General features: G+C 43.9%; 2 protein-coding genes across 4 annotated transcripts; both read right to left on the bottom strand.

The window, feature by feature from the left end:
• Positions 1–2,640: 2,640 nt before the first annotated feature.
• On the bottom strand, positions 2,641–9,182 carry LOC106611702 (pre-mRNA-processing factor 19). Its single transcript, XM_014212189.2, has 16 exons — positions 8,960–9,182; positions 8,218–8,367; positions 7,967–8,043; positions 7,708–7,849; positions 7,514–7,587; positions 7,330–7,395; positions 7,150–7,191; positions 6,941–7,015; positions 6,764–6,839; positions 6,549–6,658; positions 6,152–6,307; positions 4,730–4,799; positions 4,477–4,650; positions 4,098–4,180; positions 3,856–3,961; positions 2,641–3,651 (listed from the first exon to the last, which is right to left on the bottom strand). The coding sequence occupies exons 1-16, from the start codon at positions 8,976–8,978 to the stop codon at positions 3,554–3,556; spliced, it is 1,518 nt and encodes a 505-aa protein (XP_014067664.1). The 5' UTR covers positions 8,979–9,182; the 3' UTR covers positions 2,641–3,553.
• Positions 9,183–9,233: 51 nt separating this feature from the next.
• On the bottom strand, positions 9,234–14,091 carry LOC106611701 (uncharacterized). Of its 3 annotated transcripts, none has more exons than XM_045723941.1 (10): positions 13,942–14,091; positions 13,157–13,211; positions 12,730–12,863; positions 12,519–12,654; positions 12,053–12,337; positions 11,491–11,826; positions 11,077–11,258; positions 10,570–10,665; positions 10,335–10,478; positions 9,234–10,245 (listed from the first exon to the last, which is right to left on the bottom strand). In XM_045723941.1, exons 2-10 carry the CDS (start codon positions 13,206–13,208, stop codon positions 10,030–10,032), a joined length of 1,581 nt encoding a protein of 526 aa, XP_045579897.1. In that variant the 5' UTR covers positions 13,209–13,211; positions 13,942–14,091; the 3' UTR covers positions 9,234–10,029. The 3 variants fall into 3 exon arrangements, with proteins under 3 accessions (XP_045579897.1, XP_045579899.1, XP_045579898.1); XM_045723943.1 differs by having other exon boundaries at positions 11,089–11,258; XM_045723942.1 differs by having other exon boundaries at positions 13,157–13,232; positions 13,942–14,084.
• Positions 14,092–22,156: the final 8,065 nt, after the last annotated feature.

The following is a 22,156-nucleotide window of genomic DNA, read 5'->3' as shown; positions in this document are numbered from 1 at the left end:
GCTCCACTACGCTGATCCTCAACACTGTGGCCCCACAAGGGTGCGTCCTCAGCACCTCCTGTACTCCCTGTCCATGCACGCCTCCTACTCAATCATCAAGTTTGCAGACGACACAACAGTACTGAGCATGCCTGATTAAGATAACTCCAATTTGCATACTGCCCCAACAGATCCACAGATGATGCAGTCTCTATTGCACTCCACACTGCCCTTTCCCACCTGGACAAAAGGAACACCTAAGTGAGAATGCTATTCATTGACTACAGCTCAGCGTTCAACACCATAGTGCCCTCAAAGCTCATCTATAAGCTAAGGACCCTGGGACTAAACACCTCCCTCTGCAACTGGATCCTGGACTTCCTGACGGGCCGCCCCAGGTGGTGAGGGTAGGTAACAACACAGGGGCCCCTCAGGGGTGCATGCTCAGTCCCCCCCTGTACTCCCTGTTCACTCATGACTGCACGGCCAGGCACAACTCAAACCATCATTACATTTGCCAATGACACAACAGTGGTAGGCATGATCACCGACGAGACAGCCTATAGGGAGGAGGTCAAAGACCTGGCCGTGTGGTGCCAGGACAACAACCTCTCCCTCAACCTGATCAAGACAAAAGGAGATGATTGTGGACTACAGGAAAAAGAGGACCGAGCATGCCCCCATTCTCATCGACAGGGCTGTAGTGGAGCAGGTTGAGAGCTTCAAGTTCCTTGGTGTCCACATCACCAACAAACTAACATGGTCCAAGCACACCATGACAGTCGTGAAGCGGACACGACAAAACCTATCCCCCCTCAGGAGACTGAAAAGACTTGGCATGGGTCCTCAGATCCTCAAAAGGTTCTACAGCTGCACCATCGAGAGCGTCCTGACTGGTTGCATCACTGCCTGGTATGGCAATTGCTCGGCCTCCGACCGCAAGGCACTACAGTGGGTAGTGCGAACGACCCGGTACATCACTGGGGCCAAGCTACCTGCCATCCAGGACCTTCTTACCAGGCAGTGTCAGAGGAATGCCATAAAAATTGTCAAAGACTCCAGCCACCCTAGTCATAGACTGTTCTCTCTTACCGCACGGCAAGCAGTACCAGAGCGCCAAGTCTACGTCCAAGAGGCTTCTCAACAGCTTCTACCCCAAGCCATAAGACTCCTGAACATATAGTCAAATGGATACCCAGACTATTTGCATTGCCCCCCCCCTCTGTTGTCATCTTTGCATAGTCACTTTAATTAACTCTACATGTACATACTACCTCAACTAACCAGTGCCCCCGCACATTGACTCTATACCAGCACCCCCCTGTATATATTTTTTTTTTTACTGCTGCTCTTTAATTATTTGTTCCTTTTCTCTCTTATTCTTATCAGTGCACTGTTAGATAGGGGCTCATAAGTAAGCATTTCACTCTAAGGTCTACACCTGTTGTATTCGGCACATGTGACTAATACAATTTGATTACCAATGATGACAGCCTACATGGAGGAAGTGAGGGCCCTGGTGGAGTAGTGCCAGGAAAATAACCTCTAAACGTCAACAAAACGAAGAAACTGATCGTGGACTTCCGCAGCGGAGAAGGTGAATAGCTTCAAGTTCCTCAGAGTACACGTCACTGACAATTTGAAATGGTCTACCCACACAGACAGTGTGGTGAAGGCGGCGCAACAAACTTTTACAGATGCAGCATTGAGAACATCCTGTCGGGCTGCATCATCACCTGGTACGGCAACTACACCACCCGCAACCGCTGTGCTCTCCAGAGGGTGGTGCGGTGTGCCCAATTCATCACCGGGGGCACACTGCTTGCCCTCCAGGACACCTACTGCACCCGATGTCACAGGAAGGCCAAAAAGATCATCAAGGACATCAACCACCCGAGCCACAGCCTGTTCACCCTGCTATCATCCAGAAGGCGAGGTCAGTACAAGTGCATTAAAGCTGGGACCGAGAGACTGAAAAACAGCTTCTATCTCAAGGCCATCAGACTGTTAAACAGTCTTCACTAGCCGGTCTCCACCCAGTACCCTGCCCTGAACTTAGTGACTGTCACTAGCCAGCTACCACCCGGTTACTCAACACTGCACCTTAGAGGCTGCTGCCCTATGTACAGAGCATTCGGAAAGTATTCAGACCCATTCCCTTTTTCCACATTTTGTTACGTTACAGCCTTATTCTAAAATGTATTAAATCTCCCTGGTCTGTGGTTGAATCTTTTTGAAATTCACTGCTCAACTGTGTGGGGTACAGTAGAGATTACATAGTCATAAAAAAAAAATCATGTTAAAAACACTTATTGCACGCCGAGTCCATTCAACTTGTGACTTGCAAAGCACATTTATACTTCTTAACTTATTTAGGCTTTCCATAACAAAAGGGTTGAATACTTATGGACTCAAGACATTTTAGCTTTTAATATATAAAATAATTATCCACTTTGACATTATTGGGTATTGTGTGTTGGCCAATGACAAAAACAATATAAATGTAATCCATTTTAAATTCGGTCTGTAATAACTAAATGTGAATAATTTCCGAATGCACTGTACAAACAGAGCACACTGAATTTTTTGGTGCCTCAGACAGGCTGAATCGACAACTGGAGGCATATACAATACATTCCATTGATCAAGCAAATAGCTGGCTGTTTTTACATAAAACACTTAATTTATTGAGGTGTAAAAAGTGTGGAAGGGAATTCAAGGGATTAAGTAGCCAGCAGATCCGACCCGCTTGTTTACAGCTGTACTAGTGTCAGACAGCATTCCTGTGTAGATTAAGACACTGCGGAGCCGGCGCCAGATATGGCTCGGAAAACTTCTCAATCCAGGGATGAGAAATGCATTGTACTCTGAATTGTCCCATTATCCCAACTGTTACACTAAAATTTAACGACTGCGACTTCTTCCGGAAAACTGTCCTTTCCGTCCTCATGCTATGTAGCAGAAGTCACAGCAGCCATTTTGGAATGGCAGTGTTAGCCAATCAGCTCATTTGTTCAACACGAAATGCCATTCCAAATGGCTGCTGTGGCTTCTGCTACTAAAACTAGCAGTGTTCAATCTCCGCTGTGTCTTAATCCACACAAGAATGCTGTCCAACCCTGTAAGCAAGCTGGTTGGATCTCCTGGCTAAGAATGAACACATCAATACAGGGAATTGGCTTATTCAATTTGACAGAACTTAGTTAAAACAAAAATACAATTTCAACAGAAGAGTACTGTTGGTCTAACCAGCAAAGGAGAACAGAGATTTGGGGAGGTATTTACGGAGAATAAATGAAGGGGAAACCTAAATACCTCAGCACCTGTTCCTCCACCCACCAGGATCCTAAATAACTACAGATCATCACAAATTTACTTAAAAAAAAAAAATATGCTAAGACCATCAACTGCTGGTAAATGTGACTGAAAAGCTCCTGCCCAGGCCAGTCAACCCACGACATTCGGATCACCGGTCCATATTTCTCAAACCCCAAACCCGACTGCAGCCGAGTCAAATTGGTCGCACAGGTCTAGACCTTATCCTCTTTCACTTCCTCCATCTGTCTGTACTAATTTACAGGCTGTAGAACTTAAGGCTTCTGTCCATTCCGGCGGAGGAAAGGAACTGAGCATTGTCTCCAAACGCCACGCCGGTCACCAGGCCAGAGTGGTCTGGAAAAAAGAGGGAAGACAGACATGATTAAAGATGGAAAAGAGCGACATGAAGGTGACTACTGTAAGATGAGGCATGCCATATGACAGTTTTTCCTAACCATGTGTACATATGTATGAGTTGTTTTATCACTGGTGAGCAAACAAGGTCAGATGAAGGTTGAATGTGGATATAAAATGTTAGAGGCTATGAATGTTTCTCACCACTGAAGTTTAGGACCTCCGACCACTGCTTGCAGATGTACACCCTGATGTCAGATCCACCCACAGCCAAGTACGTACCGCTCTGATCAAACACCAGAGACTTAACCTGAGAGAAAGAGAATAAGGTTCCACTGACAAAGTCCACAAGAAATAACTGTTATTCGCAGTAAATTAATTAGCTATATCTGTCCGATAGATGGGGAATACTGTGACTAGCAGACTGCACGGCTGCTCATTCTCACTTCGTAGTTGTTGTCCAGGGCGATGGTCTTGAAGTTCTTCAGTTTCCTCAGATCCCACAGCTTCACAGAGCTGTCCTGGGCACCTGGAGCACAGAGAGAGACTGGGTCAGGTCATGAGAAATACAGAACACTGTTTTGTCATTACATTTTAGATTGAATTGATAAACAAAGGGCTTTATTGGCATGGGAAACATGTCTACATTTGCAAAGCAAGTGAAATGGATAACAAAAGTGAAATAAACAAAGCAGAAATGAACAGTAAACATTACACCTACAAGTTTAAAAGGAATAGAGACATTATTATGGCTGTGTACAGTGTTGTAACAATGTGCAAATAGTTAGAGTACAATCTATTGGCTCGGTGGTTGGAGAGACTGACCTGTGGCCAGGTAGTATCCGTTCTCAGAGAAGGCGATGGAGGTGACGGGACCAGAGTGGCCGGGGAAGTTGGCCACGTTGGTGCGCTCCTTCAGATCCCAGATCTTGATTTGGGAGTCAGCTGTTCCCGTCCCGAAGATCAGACCGTCAGGGTGGAACTGAGCACAAGTCAGAGCTGGGGAGAAGGGGGGATAAATATGTGACAGGGAAAACCGGAACCCAATTTCCATATTGTGTCTAGCACAAACACTTACCAACACCAGCAGCCTCATCAGTGACTTTGGTAAGGACTCGGCCAGTTTGGATGTCAGAGAAGGCCCAGTACTAAGAGAGAGAGAGAAACAGAGTATTAACACACATCCAGACCTGCCAACTTTCGAGTACCAGACGCACACGGGAAATTGGAGATTCAAATCGCACGCTTAGCAAGTGCCGAATCGGAGTTCTTTCCCCAGCACAATCGTGCGCTCACTGTTTGTGAGTCTAATCACAATTATAATCAACACTAAAAGCAAAATCATTTTGAAAACAAAAGCAAATGATCGGGTTGACACAGACCGCAAACTGGCTACACAAAGCTTCAGTTGGCCACCGCAAAGGGAATCTGACCGCTGTTCAGTTGGCCACCGCAAAGGGAATCTGACCGCTGTTCAGTTGGCCACCGCAAAGGGAATCTGACCGCTGTTCAGTTGGCCACCGCAAAGGGAATCTGACCGCTGTTCAGTAGAAGAGTCCTCTGTTTCAGCCAATTTAAAGGTCCCTATTGAATTTCTTTGCAGCGCATAGATCATTTCAGATTTTCGAAATTGATAAAATCTCAAATCTAGTGCCAAGGCATTTTAGAAGCATTGCCTCTATAGCTAATACAGGAAACTCATTCATTCTTCATCGTGCAGTCTTCTAAACTCCCCACTCCATTTAAGATGTTTATATTAGATTATACTTTTGTAATGCTTTTTGTGACGCGGATCATAATTACAGTTACAGTCTATCAGGTTGTGATATCCTCGTAATGTTTGGTGGAAAATACAACTAATGGGACGCAGAATTAAATGTATATCACACTCGCACAAATGCGACCAGTTATTTGTCGAATTTGCATTTCATTTCTTTCACTAGCAAATGCTAGTGAACTGCTTGCACTTAGAGCCCACTGAATGCCCATCTTAGGTTGGCTAACGTTAGCTTGAAACTATTAGTGTTTACCTTTCCACAACACAGTCGAGAAGAGATTTGGCCATGTTGAAGTACAGCTGACAGGCAGCAAACTCAGCATCACAACAAACAGGAGGGGCAGACACGGGGTAGCTACGTCCAATAATGATGTATTCATCTCCATGTCCGTTGACACAAACTCCGTACATGTCCGTGTGTTGCAGCTCGAGAATCAGGATGTTACATTTACTCAGTGGATTTACTGAGTAAATTACTTTATTACAACGTAATTTTTTTAATAATCAGGCCCTATTCATTTCTGCATACTTTTAACTCTGATCTTGTACCTGCGTACATGGACAGATAATTGCATAGTTGGTACGCAAAATGCGTGCATGTTGGCCGATCTGCACATCCACCAACACAGAGTTGCCATCATTTACTTTTGACAACAGTACAGCTGGTGCATTCTATTCCACAGCCCAGGGGACCCGGGTGCTGGGACAATACAGGGGACTGACCTGGTCCTCAGAGGAGCTAAGCAGGTAGTCTCCGGTGGCGTGAAGTGACAGCCCGGTCACGCTCGCCTCGTGAGCTCTCACCACCTGGACACAGTTACCCCCGGTAACAGACCACACCCGGATGGTGCTGTCTGGAGAGGCAGAGAACACCACCGACTGGAGAAGACGGAAAATATAAATAAATTAAATAGTGTGGAAGGAAATTAGGCAAGTTAGTTGGTGCGGGTTACAAACTAAAACACAGCACATGTTCAACCGGGTACACAGATCAAGTCATCTTTTAACTCCTTTACTTAGAATTTCACTGTATGCTCAATGCTACTTCATACAGAGGTTCTCTTAGATCCTATGTCCTAGAAGTTCCACCCAAGACAGGTGTATAGACACGTATTGTTACCTGGGAGGGGTGGTAGATGACAGAGGTGACCTTCTTGGTGTGACCCTTGAGGGTGGCGATGATCTGCTCCTCCTTCTTATCAAACACAACCACGTTCTTATCAGCCCCTCCTGGCAACACAGAATACAGTCATCATGTACACTGTTTAGATATGCAAGAAAAAGAGATGTGGGGGAGAGTGGGGGGGAAAATTATTTTTTAAAGAGGGTGCTTACCAGTGAGTACTTTGTTAGTATCTGAAGGACAGAGGTCCATACACAGGATTCCTGGGACACTGGCGCTATGAAGACCCTGAGAGAATCAAAAGAACAGACAGTTCAGGGCAACCTTGGATAGTACTCAGCAGCTCAGTCAGTCCAACTACAGGTTATTAGACAGACAGTAGTACTCACAGCGTGGGAAGCCACTTGTCGGTACTTGCTCAGATCCTCAGCCCTGACCAGCTCCTCTGGCACAGTCTTGCCTCTCTGGTTAGGGAGTGAGAAGGGAGGAGTGGGAAAACAAAGGACCAAATGAGGGTGTATTAAAAGATTGAGTGGTTTGATCATCCATCTGTGCAATCCTACAACGCATGAGACATCTTCCTGAATTAAAATCTGACCTTCTTTCTCTCTGTGGTAAGGACGGTGGCCTTATCTTGGAGCTGAAAAGAGAGCAGGAGAGAAGCAACAAAGATGTTAATCACAGTTCAATGAATCACAAATCCATTCCCATATTGGGAGAGTCACAGTAATGAGAACACTAACCACAGGGGATTAGGAGAGGGAGAAAAATATCTTACCTTCTGGATGATCTCTGGGGTCATTCCCACCTGCTCACTAACCTCCATGGGCTCCCCACCTGCACCCTGCGAGAGGTAAACCAACACAGAGAAGACGAGTTAGAAAAGAGTAACAGCATGAATCCTCAGTCTCTGATGGACAGGAATCCTGTTTGATGGATGGGAATCTAGGTCAATCACTCACCCCAGCGGCTGGCTGAGAGGCAGGCATAGCCTGAGGGGCGACCAATCCGGCTTGGGGCTTGAGTGTGGCCAGGGCTGTAGAATGGGAGAATGGGCACAGAGTAAGCAATGGCCTTCACAGGTCAGTGAAGGAGAGAGGGGGGGGGGATTCAGACTATAGAGAACCCCACCAAGGCTCCCTTGGCTCTCTCTTACCCTCTCTGGCTGCAGTGACCTCCTTGGTGAGACGGGCGATGACTCTGCAGGCTGCGTCATGCTGGTAGAGGGCGTGAGAGAGCTCCTGGCGAGTCGTCTGCAGCTGCTGCCTCAGAGTGAAACTGTGGAGCATCACCGCATCCTTGAAAGAGAGAGGGGGAAGACATTGAGGGAGAGATTCAACACGACTGAGGAACAGTATTTGGCTGTAACACTGTCCACAGTCAGACCACAAACTCCAGACGGTCTAGACACTCACCCACTCATCTTGCAGAGACTTGAGTATGGCAGGAATACTGGTAGCGGAGGCAGCCTTTGGTCGGATAGGATGAGACACTGGGCAACAGAAGAAAGGGCAGCAAAAACAATGATTTCAAATCAATAACTAAATATATGAAAACACTGAACCAACTTAGTTCTCCTTATTTAGCCAAAACTAAAATCAGTACACGTTTGATGTGATTAACCCTACACGATTACGTTAACCGTCTACTCCTGCCCTCTGTTTACCTTTAATATCGATAAGTTGCTCCTCGGACAGTGGTTGGCCGTTCATGGGGTCAACTCCATTCTCCGCGATGAACTTCTCGATCAGTCGGCGCTCGAACACCTGGTTGGACACCGGGGACACGCAGGGGTGCTCCGGGACCTCATTGGAAACTGAATAGGGGAGGAAGATTAAATCAACGTGGCCTCATAGCATTCCATATTATTCTGTACACTCAAATTTGTTAAATAAAAAAATATTTTAAAAAATGTATATGTTAAGTATCATAGTTTCAAAACGTACTGTTACCAATTTGCAAAACGTATGATATGTTACGTTGTAGCCAACGTTAGCTAGCTCTAGGAGTTAAGGTTAGGAGTTAGGTTAAAGGGTTAGCTAACATACTAAGTAGCTGCAAAGTAGCTAAACAGTAGTAAGTTGCTAATTAGCTCAAATGCTAATGTTGTCCGTGATGAGATTCGAAAACGCAGCCTTTTGGTTGCTATACGTTTGCGTATTCATATTTCAAAACTAACATAACATATACTAATTTCAGAGTCCCGGATGTGCGTTACTATGTTACGTCTAGTCTGAGACCAGTTTGTTACGGTTAACTAATATTACTAAATAGTAAGCCACCATGAATAACATGTTGTGACAGACTACAATCAGCTACAAGCAAACGTTAGCTTCCTAGCGTTGCACACTGTTAGCTAGCCAATGCTAACATTAACTAGCTCATTTATTGAGGCATGTTCAACTTACTTGCGCAAACCAAAGACATCTTTCAAGTGCACGTCCCTCCACAGCTAAGCACGAACCGTTGGTGTTACTTTTGATGGCAAACTATCTTGAAATGTTTTGCCTAAAAGGCAACTAACGTTATTGTGCCTACTTTATTTATGGTACAAGTTTGCACGCTGGCGTTTCATTGCCGCTTCAAAAACATTGCATGCTGGGATAGTATCAGTTCTCCAACACGGGCTCTTCTTCGTTTTGTTTTCAGCTCATTCAAACAGTAATATAAATCACCGCCCCCTACCGTCATTAAACTAGTTTTATTTTCTTCAACATAACATTATTTGACTCACATACCAATGATACGTTAATAATACACAAGAAAACATTGGGAAAGTATGATGTGAAAATCATATATTGACACACTTTCAGATTGTATTTATTTTGGCATCAATGTAAATACCTGGTGAAAATAATAAGTCATATACTCATATGGATGCCATTTTATAGAAATAACTCAAAGTTTCTTACTTAACGATATGTTATCTAAAAAAGATAAATTGGTTATTGTGTTCATTCATTGGATTAATAGTTGGTAACACATGCAGTTAGCTATGCTTTTAGATTGAGAGGCCATTCCCTTATCAATCTACTACAAAATCTTCCAATTCCTTATCTCTTCTTTAACCTTGCCTACCATCCTAATGTAACAATATAATTACACACATTACAGCAAATATACAGACATCTATGGTTAAAATGTGTAGTCCTGAGGGTTCGAGGTAGGTAGCAGCAAAGTAATTGTCGGGTTGAGTTCTAGGAACATTAACTGTCCAGTTGTACAAATTAATGATATTCCAAATGCAGGGTATTGCTCATCTCATGCTTAAAAAGAACAATAATGAAATGATCATACATACATTATATGAAGTAATACTCAATACTCAAATAGGAAGGCACTTTTTGAGTATTGAGTATTAGGCACTATAGTGACAAAAATCAGCCATGAACAGTAATATATATATATGATCATATCTCCCTCCACTATTTTCTCTCCTCCCTTTCTTTACCTGCGTTCACTCTTCTTCTCTGTGCTTTTATAAGAAGTTGAGTTTGTCAGAAGTGTAGATGCTGCAAGTCTCCGAGGTATCTGTGTCCAGTGGAAGTGTGGAGAAGTAGTCTTCTGCTTTCCTCCATCTCTCCTCGACTCCCTCTTTCTTGATCTGGAACTGAAAACAGTCTTCAGATGAGTGGAGGCAGTCGGAGGCGCCAGCGACAGAAAAGGAGATCACCCTCTCACTACCAGCAGTCTCCTGAGGAGAGAGAGTCAATGATAAAAAGAAAGAATAGAATATACCTGTCTATTGTGAAACAGAATATAGAAATAACAGAATGTATTTACCTCTCTACTGGGAGTGTGAGTAGTGGCAGTCTCAACTCTGAGTCTGTCTGTCTCCTGTTGTCTCCCAGTCCTCACTGGCTCAGGGGAGGGCTGTGGTGCACTGTTCACTACAAGTGGTGCGCTGTGCACAACAGGAGTGTAACCCTGAAACAGACACACGTAATATAGAAATTAAGAAAGGTAAAAAGAAAAACATAAGACAGAGCCTACATTTACAACTTCACCATGTACCTACAGAATGTGTATGTCTGGGGCTCCATATTTTTGGCGTTCCAATCTGCTGTGAATGACCGTAAAAACCATAGGGCTGGGGGCTGGGCGGACTGTAGTCCTGCAGGCGACAAATAAAACAACTATGTAAATATCACAACCACTACACTGAGTATATTAAACATTAGGAACACCTTCCTAATATTGAGTTGTATATTCAGCATAGACACACAGGGGAACACACAGGAAGACCAACATAAACCATCCACAGATAAGCTGTATGTGACCCTTGACCCAATTTAAAGATGGAAGGAACTGATGCCTGAGGAAATTCAGACTGGCGTAAAGGACTGGTTCTATTTTTACTCTGACACTCACTTCAGAATGCGATATCATACAGTTGAAATAGATGGACAACATAGTACCATGACAACAGGCTCACAGCATTGCGCACATACAAACCCTGGAATAACCCCACCATATTGCTTCTACCTTCCAAGCTCACACATAACTCTCACTCTACAGCCGTCACCTGGACACTGACTCTTGGCGGGTTAGCTGCAGGTGTGTGGTGACCTCTTAGGCCGTTGATGATCATAGTGAGGCTGCAGTTAGGGTAGCGCTTCATAAACAGGATGAAACCAGCCAAAGTCACAAACATGCCAGAAGGGACGCTGATGGACTTGAGGACCGCTCTCCATCTAGCAGTCTTACCTGGAGAAAAAAAAAAAAGAAGAATCGGTAGAGCCATAGATACAAAGGGTGTGTGAAAGAAAATAAATTAAGGGAAAGGGGGATACCTAGCCAGTTGCAATTCTGAATGCATTCAACTGAAATGTGACTTCCGCATTTAACTCAACCCCTCTGAATCAGAGAGGAAGAGCTCTGCATCACGTAAAGGGAAAAGCTGTTGCTCACAGACACACACACGATCACTGTCCCTCACCGACCACATGGAGAACGGTAGATGACACCAGGTTGCCGTCCTGATCTCGAATCTCATACATCCCATCATGCTTTGCACTCAGCCTGGTGATGACCACCTCGTTGACAGTCCTATTTCTCCCCAGAGAGATGAGGCCCCAGTACCGGGAGTCCTGATCCACGATATGCCCGTCCCTGATCAGCTGCACGGGGCGGGAGTACCGGGAGTCAAGGGGAACATTGGAGGGGTTGGACGGGTGCAGGGAGGGGGTAAAAATGAGGTGGACATGAGGGACAGGGAGAAACAGGGGAAGGTTTAGCGACTCCTTAAAGAAGCGGGTGACATTGAAGGTGTGCCCTGCACCCACACAGGTGATAATGAGGAGCGAGAAAGAGTATGGGAAAGAGTGGAGTGGAATGAGGATGGTGAGGGACATCCAGATGAAAGAAAGAATCAGATAGATACAAGCATTAAGTGTCAGTTTGGACAATTTATCAGACTGCTTAAAAACTAATATCGCTTTCTTATCTCCATCGCTCTCTTAACCCTCCATCTAGATATTTTTGATATTTCCAGTGCTCACCATTGACAGTGAGTTTGCTGCGGGAGATTACTTTCCCATTCTCATCTCTGATGGTGTAGTTTCCCTGGTCTGCCTGGGTCACCCTCTCTGCCACCCAGGCCCTCCCATCCGACCCCAGCCTCCCCCGGCCCGCCTCACTGGTCTCGAGGTCCGTCCGGTTCCACAGTACCACCGGCTGGGAATCAGGGGGGGAGCCCCGGGGGGAAAACTCCAGCAGGGAGCCATCTTTAGGGATGTTGTGCTGAAAAGTCTCCCCATAGCCCCGTCGGAAGGTTTTTATACATTCTGAGAAAGGGAGAATGAGAGAGAGATGACATTGAGAGTTATAAAAATGTTTCAAATGTCATACAATCAATTTCAACAAATATAATTAATCATTATATAATATTATAGAGAAAGAAACATACAGTAGAAAAAAATGGAGAGAAAGAGGTTGAGAGCGGTAGTCCCTGTGGCTGAGTTGTACCTGAGACAGTGAGGCGAACAGTCTCATCTGTGAATCCAGAGGACAGCTTGATAGAGTAGAGTCCCTGGTCACTGTGTGTGACGTCCTTCAACAGCAACGTTCTATCTTTGGTCCACTCAAACCGCGGGTCCTTCAACTACAAGACACAATAGCAATGCTTAGCATACAGGAACACGCTGTGCACATGCTGTACACACGCTACTGTACCTACATTGTTATTCTCCAGTAGCACTCTTCTTGGTCCTGGAGGGTAGCTGGGGGTAAAGGTCACAATCCTTGACCCTGAGTAGACCGGCAGGCGGAACTCTTGTCCAGAACACACTATCTGGAAGTCTTCATTCCAGCCTGAAAAAGAGAGGGACAAATAGAGGGAGGCAGAATGACATGTAAGACATTGATAGGAAATGAAATGATCAAAATAAAAAATGTGAATTTTTACAAATCCATGTGTGAGTTTTTGTGGATTGAAAAACAACCACAGCAACACTGGACAAAGAAAAGCTACGGGGAGAGAGAGAGAGATGGGAATCCAATTCTTCCAACATATTACTACTGTAAAGTAAATCACTGGTTGAACAACCATCTACGACTGGAACCAACAGCTATAACACTAAAATGGCAACAACAAAAAAACTCACCCAAAGAGACAGGGATGCTGAGAAGGGTACTCAGTAGGATAGAGAGGTGCATTTTCTGAGGACAGACACAAGACAGCTGTAGAGACACACCCACTGGGTCAGAGTTTAACTGTATAGCTGGTTCTAATTACATCTCACTTGTATCCGTCAAAATAAAGCCTACTTCATAATCTATGGAAGATTTGTTATACATATTTTAACATAGTTGAAAATGTGTTAGACATAATAGATGTTAGAAAGCGGACAGAAAATTCGTTGTACAATACAATAGGCTAACAGTATGGTATTCCAACAATGAATCTAGTGCATGATGAACATTTACAACTAGGCTACAGAAAACAAGAATAGGATTGTCCATGATTCATGGCCCATGAAACATTGTTTCATCGCTGCTCTCCTTTTCGACAGTGGAGTTTATCGAAAAACATCACCAAGGTAACTTGGTCCACAGAGCTAGTGGACTACTGTACAGTCAGTTGAACACTACAATTGTCATTCACCCCACTCCCCACAATTACCGAGCCAGCAAACACTGTTCACCATCAATCAACTACACAAGGGGGTGCTAAAAGTCTATCTTTAGAATGTTGCACTGCTAATTTCACACGACCTGTGATGCTGATATTTTTCGCTGAATATTGGATTAGAGTATTAGGCTATTATCGACGACATTAAACTAATGCACTACGACAAAATATTTTCCAGTAAGCTACTTATCGGAGCAATTTCTTAGAATCAACATTGAATAAAATGCAGATGTATTAGATGCCTATATTTGCACTCACCTATGCACGACGGCAAAATATACAGTGCTAATATTTTATATTATTGTATTGCAAGCCCATGTAGTGAATGAGCCAAGCAGCGTAAACCTAATTAACTGCGTATTCTTTGGAGGTTCTTCTTCTTCTTCTCTGGTATAATAGCATTTGCAACAATTGGTGGATATGCATGTCGCCACCTACTGTACGGCTGGATAATACGATCCCTAAAAATGGAAAATGCGATGTAAAAATATTCATACAAACGATCAAAAATAAAATTAAACTAACCAAAATCAATCTGCTTTGCTCCCTACACAGCCTCAGAAGGAGCCTAGGAGGTCGTGAGGGAGGTTGTTTCCTATGCTGCTACCTGGTCTTAGGTTAGCGTTCCAGGTCGTCTTTTTAAAATCAGATTTCACACAAAGACTGGAATGTTGCAGTGGCCACTCATTAATCGCAATCTTCTAATGCGCAGCGCAACTAGAAAATTATGACCTGGAACGCTATCAAGGTGCTGCGTAGATTATCATAAATCACCCCAATTTGCAGATAGTGGGTTTATGAAATTATATACAGCACAGGCAGGAATGTAGCCAACCGGAATGTCTCCACTAGGCTACAGTCTAGGGAAGTTTCAAGGCTCTGTCGACTTTCTGGGCCTTTTCTAATTTGGGAAAAAAGTCAGTCCTCCGCTCTTTCTCCTCTAACCTCTCTCCCCAGTGACCCGGAAACAGATGAGCGATCGAGGTCGAGCCTCACCCTCTTCAACATATATATCAACAAATTGGAGAGGGCACTAGAACAGTCTGCAGCACCTGGCCTCACCCTACTAGAATCTGAAGTCAAATGTCTACTGTTTGCTGATGATCTGGTGCTTCTGTCCCCAACCAAGGAGGGCCTACAGCAGCACCTAGATCTTCTGCACAGATTATGTCAGACCTGGGCCCTGACAGTAAATCAAAAAAAAAGTCCAGTCGCCAGGACCACTAATACAAATTCCATCTAGACACCGTTGCCCTAGAGCACACAAAAAACTAGACATACTGTACCAGGGCCTAAACATCAGCGCCACAGGTAACTTCCAGAAAGCTGTGAACGATCTGCTATTCCCTAACCTTCCATAACAAAGCCATCACCTACAGAGAAATGAACCTGGAGAAGAGCCCCTTAAGCAAGCTGGTCCTGGGGCATTGTTCACAAACAGACCCCACAGAGCTAACTTTTGGGTGAAATACCACAATGTGCAATCACAGCAGCAATATTTGTGACCGTTTGCCACAAGAAAAGGGCAACTAGTGAAGAACAAACACCATTGTAAATACAACCTATGTTTAAGTTTATTTATTTTCCCTTTTGTGCTTTAACTATTTGCACATTATTACAACACTGTATATAGACCTAATATGACATTAGAAATGTCTTTATTCTTTTGGAACTTTTGTAAGTGTAATGTTTATTGTTCATTTTTTATTGTTTAATTCACCTTTGTTTATTATCTATTTCACTTGCTTTGGCAATGTAAACATATGTTTCCCATGATAATAAAGCCAATTAAATAGAAATTGAGTGTCAATTTGTAGGTAAGTTAATGGAAGAGTGTCCTCCCTCCATAGCCACCTTTCAACGAAAATAGTCATGTAGAGCCTATACCTGAGTCCTTTGCGGAAGAGTTTTGAAATATGCCACACCCCCTTTGAATCAGCTTTTGTTTTGTCGGAAGACAAACGTATGCACACTTTTAAAAACAATATGCTATTTATCTTTTTATCTATACAATGTCTTGCACAACTAACTTAATGATACTCAATGCAGAAATCGCTCTGCCATTTCCTGGTTGCTAAAATTCGAATAGTTTATTTGACAAAATAAGCAAGTATAGTATATTATAAAGCAGGTGCGTCAAGCTCATTCCATTGAGGGCCTCGTGTCTGCGGGTTTTTAGTTTTTCCTTTCAATCAAGACTTAGACAACCAGGTGAGGGGAGTTATTTACTAATTAGCGACAATTAATCAAGTACAAGAGAGGAGCGAAAACCTGCAAACACTCCGCCCTTCGTGGAATAAGTTTGACAGTTGGTGTAGAGAATCTTTGAATCATCTAAATCGCTGTTAACTATATTTTCCACAACCAAAAATATTGTATTTTCAGCTGTGTGAAGCTGGTGTACAAAACCAAAAGACACAAAAATGAAACTTAAGAACGGAAGCATAGAAATAGCGCACATAGAACGGATGTACCACTTCTTAGACTTGCTTTAAATGACAATGACAGATCTATAACTTACATTTATATGGGAATTTTGTTGGGTTGCCAAAAAGTTACATACTACAGCTTTAATTCGTTTTTATTACTTTAAACATGTATTTCTGGTCCCACCCCTGTAAACAATTTTCAAGTACAGAAGCAAGTGCATACAGAATTAAGTGCATTTTCCTCAACCTTCCCTCACTTTGCAGCTTTCCTTACGCTGGGTGTGTCCCCACGTGACTCACATTTCAGGGAAAGCTGTGATGTCAGGTGGACTTCAGTTAGGTGTTAGCAAGACTATCTTCCTTCCGCCTCTCTTCAATAACCTTCAAACTTTTTTGAAACGAGGAGAGAGTATGCTGGAGTTAAGTATTTTGGATTGAGAAAAGGCCATGGGCTTTAAAAGTGATCTCAAATAGAGTGCCACTGTATGAGACATAATACCCATAAAATGTAGCAGTCAAACAGGGAAATGGTTCCAATTGTTTTTCCACCATTAATTTTTCCCATAGGGGATTTTAGAAACACTTAAAATAAGGGCTGTGTTTTGTGTAGGCGTACCCTATTGTGATGTTTTGATAACCATGTAAATCTCTCGAGGACAAGGTGACTTTTATCAATATATTTGCCTGTATTCACCCCGTAAAAATTAAATGCTAATTAGCTGCTAATGTGGCTATCATAAAGAACTACAAATGCCATGATGATTTGGCAAAGGTAAGAATCTCTGGATTAACTATCTAACGTTAGCAAAGGTGTCAGCTAGAGATGACATGTATGAGCTTGCAGGGATTTGTAGTTTTACATGTCTATTTTACGCTAATTAGCATTTTCAAATCTGAGAGTAAATGGAGCCGAATATATTGACAAGTCACCTTGTCCAAGTGAGGAATTACATGGTAGAGTTCGCGCCCCCCTCACGTATCAGATGTCCTTGTCAGTCATCCAACATGTATGGGTGTGTTCATTATGGCCAAATAGTGCAAGCTAAAACTCCCATGCAGTGCTTTTTTAAGGTGGAATGGGGGTAATGCTGTGCTATTTGAATGTTTTGACAATTAAAAGACTGACCTTAAATACATGGCGAGGGAGAGTTATCACAAAATGGCATTGAACAAGGACTGCAACTTTTTCGGATTATTTAAAATTCTGACAAATAGCCTAGGTGTTTTCACTAGAAACAAAACGGAAGCAAACAGAGAGGGACCTACCTCAATATCTCCAAACTCGTTTCATTGCAAAATGTTTTCGCTATGGTGTGCATTAGTCTAATGAATACACCCTAGGTCTTGACATCTGAAAATAAATAGCCTTGAAGTCTAGGCTATAAATTAGTGGCCTATATATGAATTCTGAAGATGACTTATTTGTCATGTTTGCATGCCATTATGAAAGATAAGAAGTTTAAAACTCATGTGACTTGTGTAAATGCTTCTGTCCTCTGTAGATCATGTGTCTCCTAGTAAACTCAGCAAAAAGAGAAACGTCCTCTCACTGTTAACTGTGTTTATTTTCAGAAAACTTAACATGTGTAAATATTTGTATGAACATAACAAGATTCAACAACTGAGACATAAACTGAACAAGTTCCACAGACATGTGACTAACAGAAATGGAATAATGTGTCCCTGAACAAAGGGGGGGTCAAAATCAAAAGTAACAGTATCTGGTGTGGCCACCAGCTGCATTAAGTACTGCAGAGCATCTCCTCCTCATGGACTGCACCAGATTTTAAATTTCTTGCTGTGAGATGTTACCCCACTGTTCCACCAAGGCACCTGCAAGTTCCCGGACATTTCTGTGGGGAATCGCCCTAGCCCTCACCCTCCGATCCAACTGGTCCCAGATGTGCTCAATGGGATTGAGATCCGGGCTCTTCGCTGGCCATGGCAAAACACTGACATTCCTGTCTTGCAGGAAATCACGCACAGAACGAGCAGTATGGCAGGTGGCATTGTCATGCTGGAGGGTCATGTCAGGATGAGCCTGCAGGAAGGGTACCACATGAGGGAGGGGGATGTCTTGCCTGTAACGCACAGCGTTGAGATTGCCTGCAATGACAACAAGCTCAGTCCGATGATGCTGTGACACACTGCCCCAGAACATGACGGACCCTCCAAATCGATCCCGCTCCAGAGTACAGGCCTCGGTGTAACGCTCATTCCTTCGACAATAAACGCAAATCCGACCATCACCCGTGGTGAGATAAAACCGCGATTCGTCAGTGAAGAGCACATTTTGCCAGTCCTGTCTGGTCCAGCGATGGTGGGTTTGTGCCCATAGGCGACATTGTTGCCAATGATGTCTGGTGAGGACCTACAAGCCCTCAGTCCAGCCTCTCTCAGCCTATTGCGGACAGTCTGAGCACTGATGGAGGGATTGTGTGTTCCTGGTGTAACTCGGGCAGTTGTTGTTGCCATCCTGTACCTGTCCCGCAGGTGTGATGTTCGGCTGTACCGATCCTGTGCAGGTGTTGTTACACGTGGTCTGCCACTGCGAGGACGATCAGCTGTCCGTCCTGTCTCCCTGTAGCGCTGTCTTAGGCGTCTCACAGTACAAACATTGCAATTTATTGCCCTGGCCACATCTGCAGTCCTCATGCCTCCTTGCAGCATGCCTAAGGCATGTTCACGCAGATGAGCAGAGACCCTGGGCATCTTTCTTTTGGTGTTTTTCAGAGTCAGTAGAAAGGTCTCTTTAGTGTCCTAAGTTTTCATAACTGTGACCTCAATTGCCTACCGTCTGTAAGCTGTTAGTGTCTTAATGACCGTTACACAGGTGCATGTTCATTAATTCTTTATGGTTCATTGAACAAGCATGGGAAACGGTGTTTAAACCCTTTACAATGAAGATCTGTGAAGTTATTTGGATTTTTACAAATTATCTTTGAGAAGCCGGGTCCTGAAAAAGGGACGTTTCTTTTTTTGCTGAGTTTATTACTGAGTGCCTTATTTATTTATGGGTGAGTATAGTGCCATCTGTACTTCACCTCTCTCTCTCTTTCAAATACACACGCACACCTCCCATCTGTTACTCATCTGTCTTTGAAACCCTCAGGGTCAGTTGTTGAAGAGGTTGAGGTGTAATACGGCAGAGAATACATGATGCCACAATGACATTTCAATTTTGTTTACCAAACTTCTTCCAACCAATTTCCCCCTGGGGTCCCAAGAAGCTTGGGTTGGACGGACCTGAGATGAGCTGTTTTGGAATAAGGTCAGAAGGGGAACTAATATGGGGATCCATAATAAATACAAATATGCAAGTGTTTTATTTTTCACTACATGTCTTATGCACTTTTAAGACCTGAAGACAGACTTAAGTCTAAGTATGTATTTTTGTCCTCATCTCCAGCTGAAGGACCCACGCTACATAAGTAGGACCTACAACTCCTTGACAGTACCAAATGTGATGGAAAAAAATATTCCCATCCCCCTCTATCATGCTTGATAGACATTCCCAGTCTTCAAGTTGAAGGTGAGGGATTTCAACAGTAGGTCACAATCTGATTACACCTACAAAACATATCTAATACAGATACACTGCTCTCATAACTACTATCACCACCCTCTCTCTTGTCTCTGCTCTCATAACTACTATCACCACCCTCTCTCCTGTCTCTGCTCTCATAACTACTATCACCACCCTCTCTCCTGTCTCTGCTCTCATAACTACTATCACCACCCTCTCTCCTGTCTCTGCTCTCATAACTACTATCACCACCCTCTCTCCTGTCTCTGCTCTCATAACTACTATCACCACCCTCTCTCTTGTCTCTGCTCTCATAACTACTATCACCACCCTCTCTCCTGTCTCTGCTCTCATAACTACTATCACCACCCTCTCTCCTGTCTCTGCTCTCATAACTACTATCACCACCCCTCTCTCCTGTCTCTGCTCTCATAACTACTATCACCACCCTCTCTCCTGTCTCTGCTCTCATAACTACTATCACCACCCTCTCTCCTGTCTCTGCTCTCATAACTACTATCACCACCCTCTCTCCTGTCTCTGCTCTCATAACTACTATCACCACCCTCTCTCCTGTCTTTTTTTGTCTCTGCTCTCAAAACTACTATCACCCCCAGCACCACCCTCTGTCCTGTCTCTGCTTGCTCTGATAGGGTCTGCCGTAATTATGGGGAGAAGTACGCCCTGCAGGACTTTACTGCCTGGGGCTCTACCTCTCAGCCGGTGGTCCAGTGGAACCGCACAAACCTAGGGACCTTCAATGGGGAGGGGGGAGTCTGGAGGGTAGAATGTGGGTGTTAAGGGATCTCACCCAGGCACACTCGGGCCACTATGCCCTCCAAGGCACTGACAGGAGGTTGATATCTACAACGATGCTTAATGTCACAGCTGAGGGAAGATTCTGCCTACAACTTTCACTTTTATCTTGTTTGTCATTTCCCCTCACCCCAAATAATTTAACATTATTTTTATTATATCACTCGCTAATGCAATGCGTGTGAATGTCTCTCTCAGCACGTAGTACTCTAGGTCTTTCGGTTACTGTGTTCATTGTCATCATTGCTGAGGTGGCTGCATGCTGCTGTGTGAAGAAGTGTTGCTGCAAGACTGAGACCCCCAAACTAGACGGCTCTGTTCCTATGCCAGGACAGCCGATGGTGTAAATACTACTACAACAAACCAACATGTGTATCAAGGTCTAACAGGAGGATGTTAACTCCCACAATATATTTTGGGGAATATTTAACTTTGTGTATGGTTTTCAGGATAACTGTGAACCTTCTGCACCAATTTTCCGTAGCCACCCCAGGAAACCAGCTTTACCTGTAGGTGTATTCTCTCCTCTTTTATTTTGCCCTCTGCCTATTCCTTTATTTATTTACTAATTTCAAAATCTCTCACACTATCTCTACCCCCTGAGCCAAACAGTCTCGTTGTGGACAGTGAGCCGAATCCCTCCAATGAGACGAGTTTTCTGAATCCACTGGTTAGTGTATTTGATCCTCTATTTAATTTTTGCTCTAGTCACTTCCTGTAAACTAGACATAAAACATCTCTCCTCCTCTGTTTCTCACATGTTCTTCTCTCTTTCTCGCTCTCCAACCTGACCGTGTGTTCTTTTTCCCCTCAGCTGTACAATCTTGTTGTGGACAGTGAGTCTAATCCAGCCAATGGCAATGAGACTACACATGTGACTTCCCCTCAAATCCCCCCTATGATAATTCTTTGATATTTTCGACCCGGTGATTTGTATGTGTTTGTCTAATTGGTACAATGTGAGGAAGTCCTTATTACTGTTCGCCTGGCAACCCAGAATCGTTACTCTGGCCAAAATCTACACCACTCCCACAGATGTTAGTTTCTTCTCCACAATAAATCCGGATCGGAGTACTTCCCCAACCCTTCACTGGATGTGAACACATTCGTGGCCGTCTGTTTGGGCCAGAGTCTGAACACACGTCGGTAAAGTGGTGGTTTGAAAATTCGTCATTGACTTTGATACTCTGATTGTTAGCGACGATCCAATCGCTGATGACTTTATTTTGTACAATGCCCCTTGTGCCCCTCTTCACCACAAACAACTTCAATGATGGCAGTCTCAGACAGTATGTAGCAAACGATAGTGCAGCAGAAGAAGTGTGTCAGGCTATATTACCAAAGACTTTTTTATAACTAACCCAAGATAGATCAGAACCTGTCGTTTGCAATGGGAGCAAATTAATCATAGTGGGCAGAACAAGCATGGAGGTGGGCAGAGCCAAGCACAAGCTAGTGAGATCCTATTTGCGCGTTCCAGCATTTTGCATATTTCCGTTAGGGAACTCCTACCCTTGCACTCTAAAACAATGCAAATCAAAAAAATGCAGTCCACTCGGTGTGTTACATATTCTCGTTTTGGAAACAACTGTATGGAGATCAAATGTTTCATTGATGAGGAAATTAGCGGCCAAAATGTCGGCCAAAATCCATCTCGCTCCATCTTCTCCCACTGCCGGCCACTGTGTTTTCTCTCATCACC

The sequence above is a fragment of the Salmo salar genome, chromosome ssa09 (genome assembly GCF_905237065.1).
Source record: "Salmo salar chromosome ssa09, Ssal_v3.1, whole genome shotgun sequence".
NCBI lineage: Eukaryota > Metazoa > Chordata > Actinopteri > Salmoniformes > Salmonidae > Salmo > Salmo salar.
The sequence above is the reverse complement of the archived record's forward strand: the minus strand, read 5'-3'. Positions and strand labels throughout refer to the sequence as shown.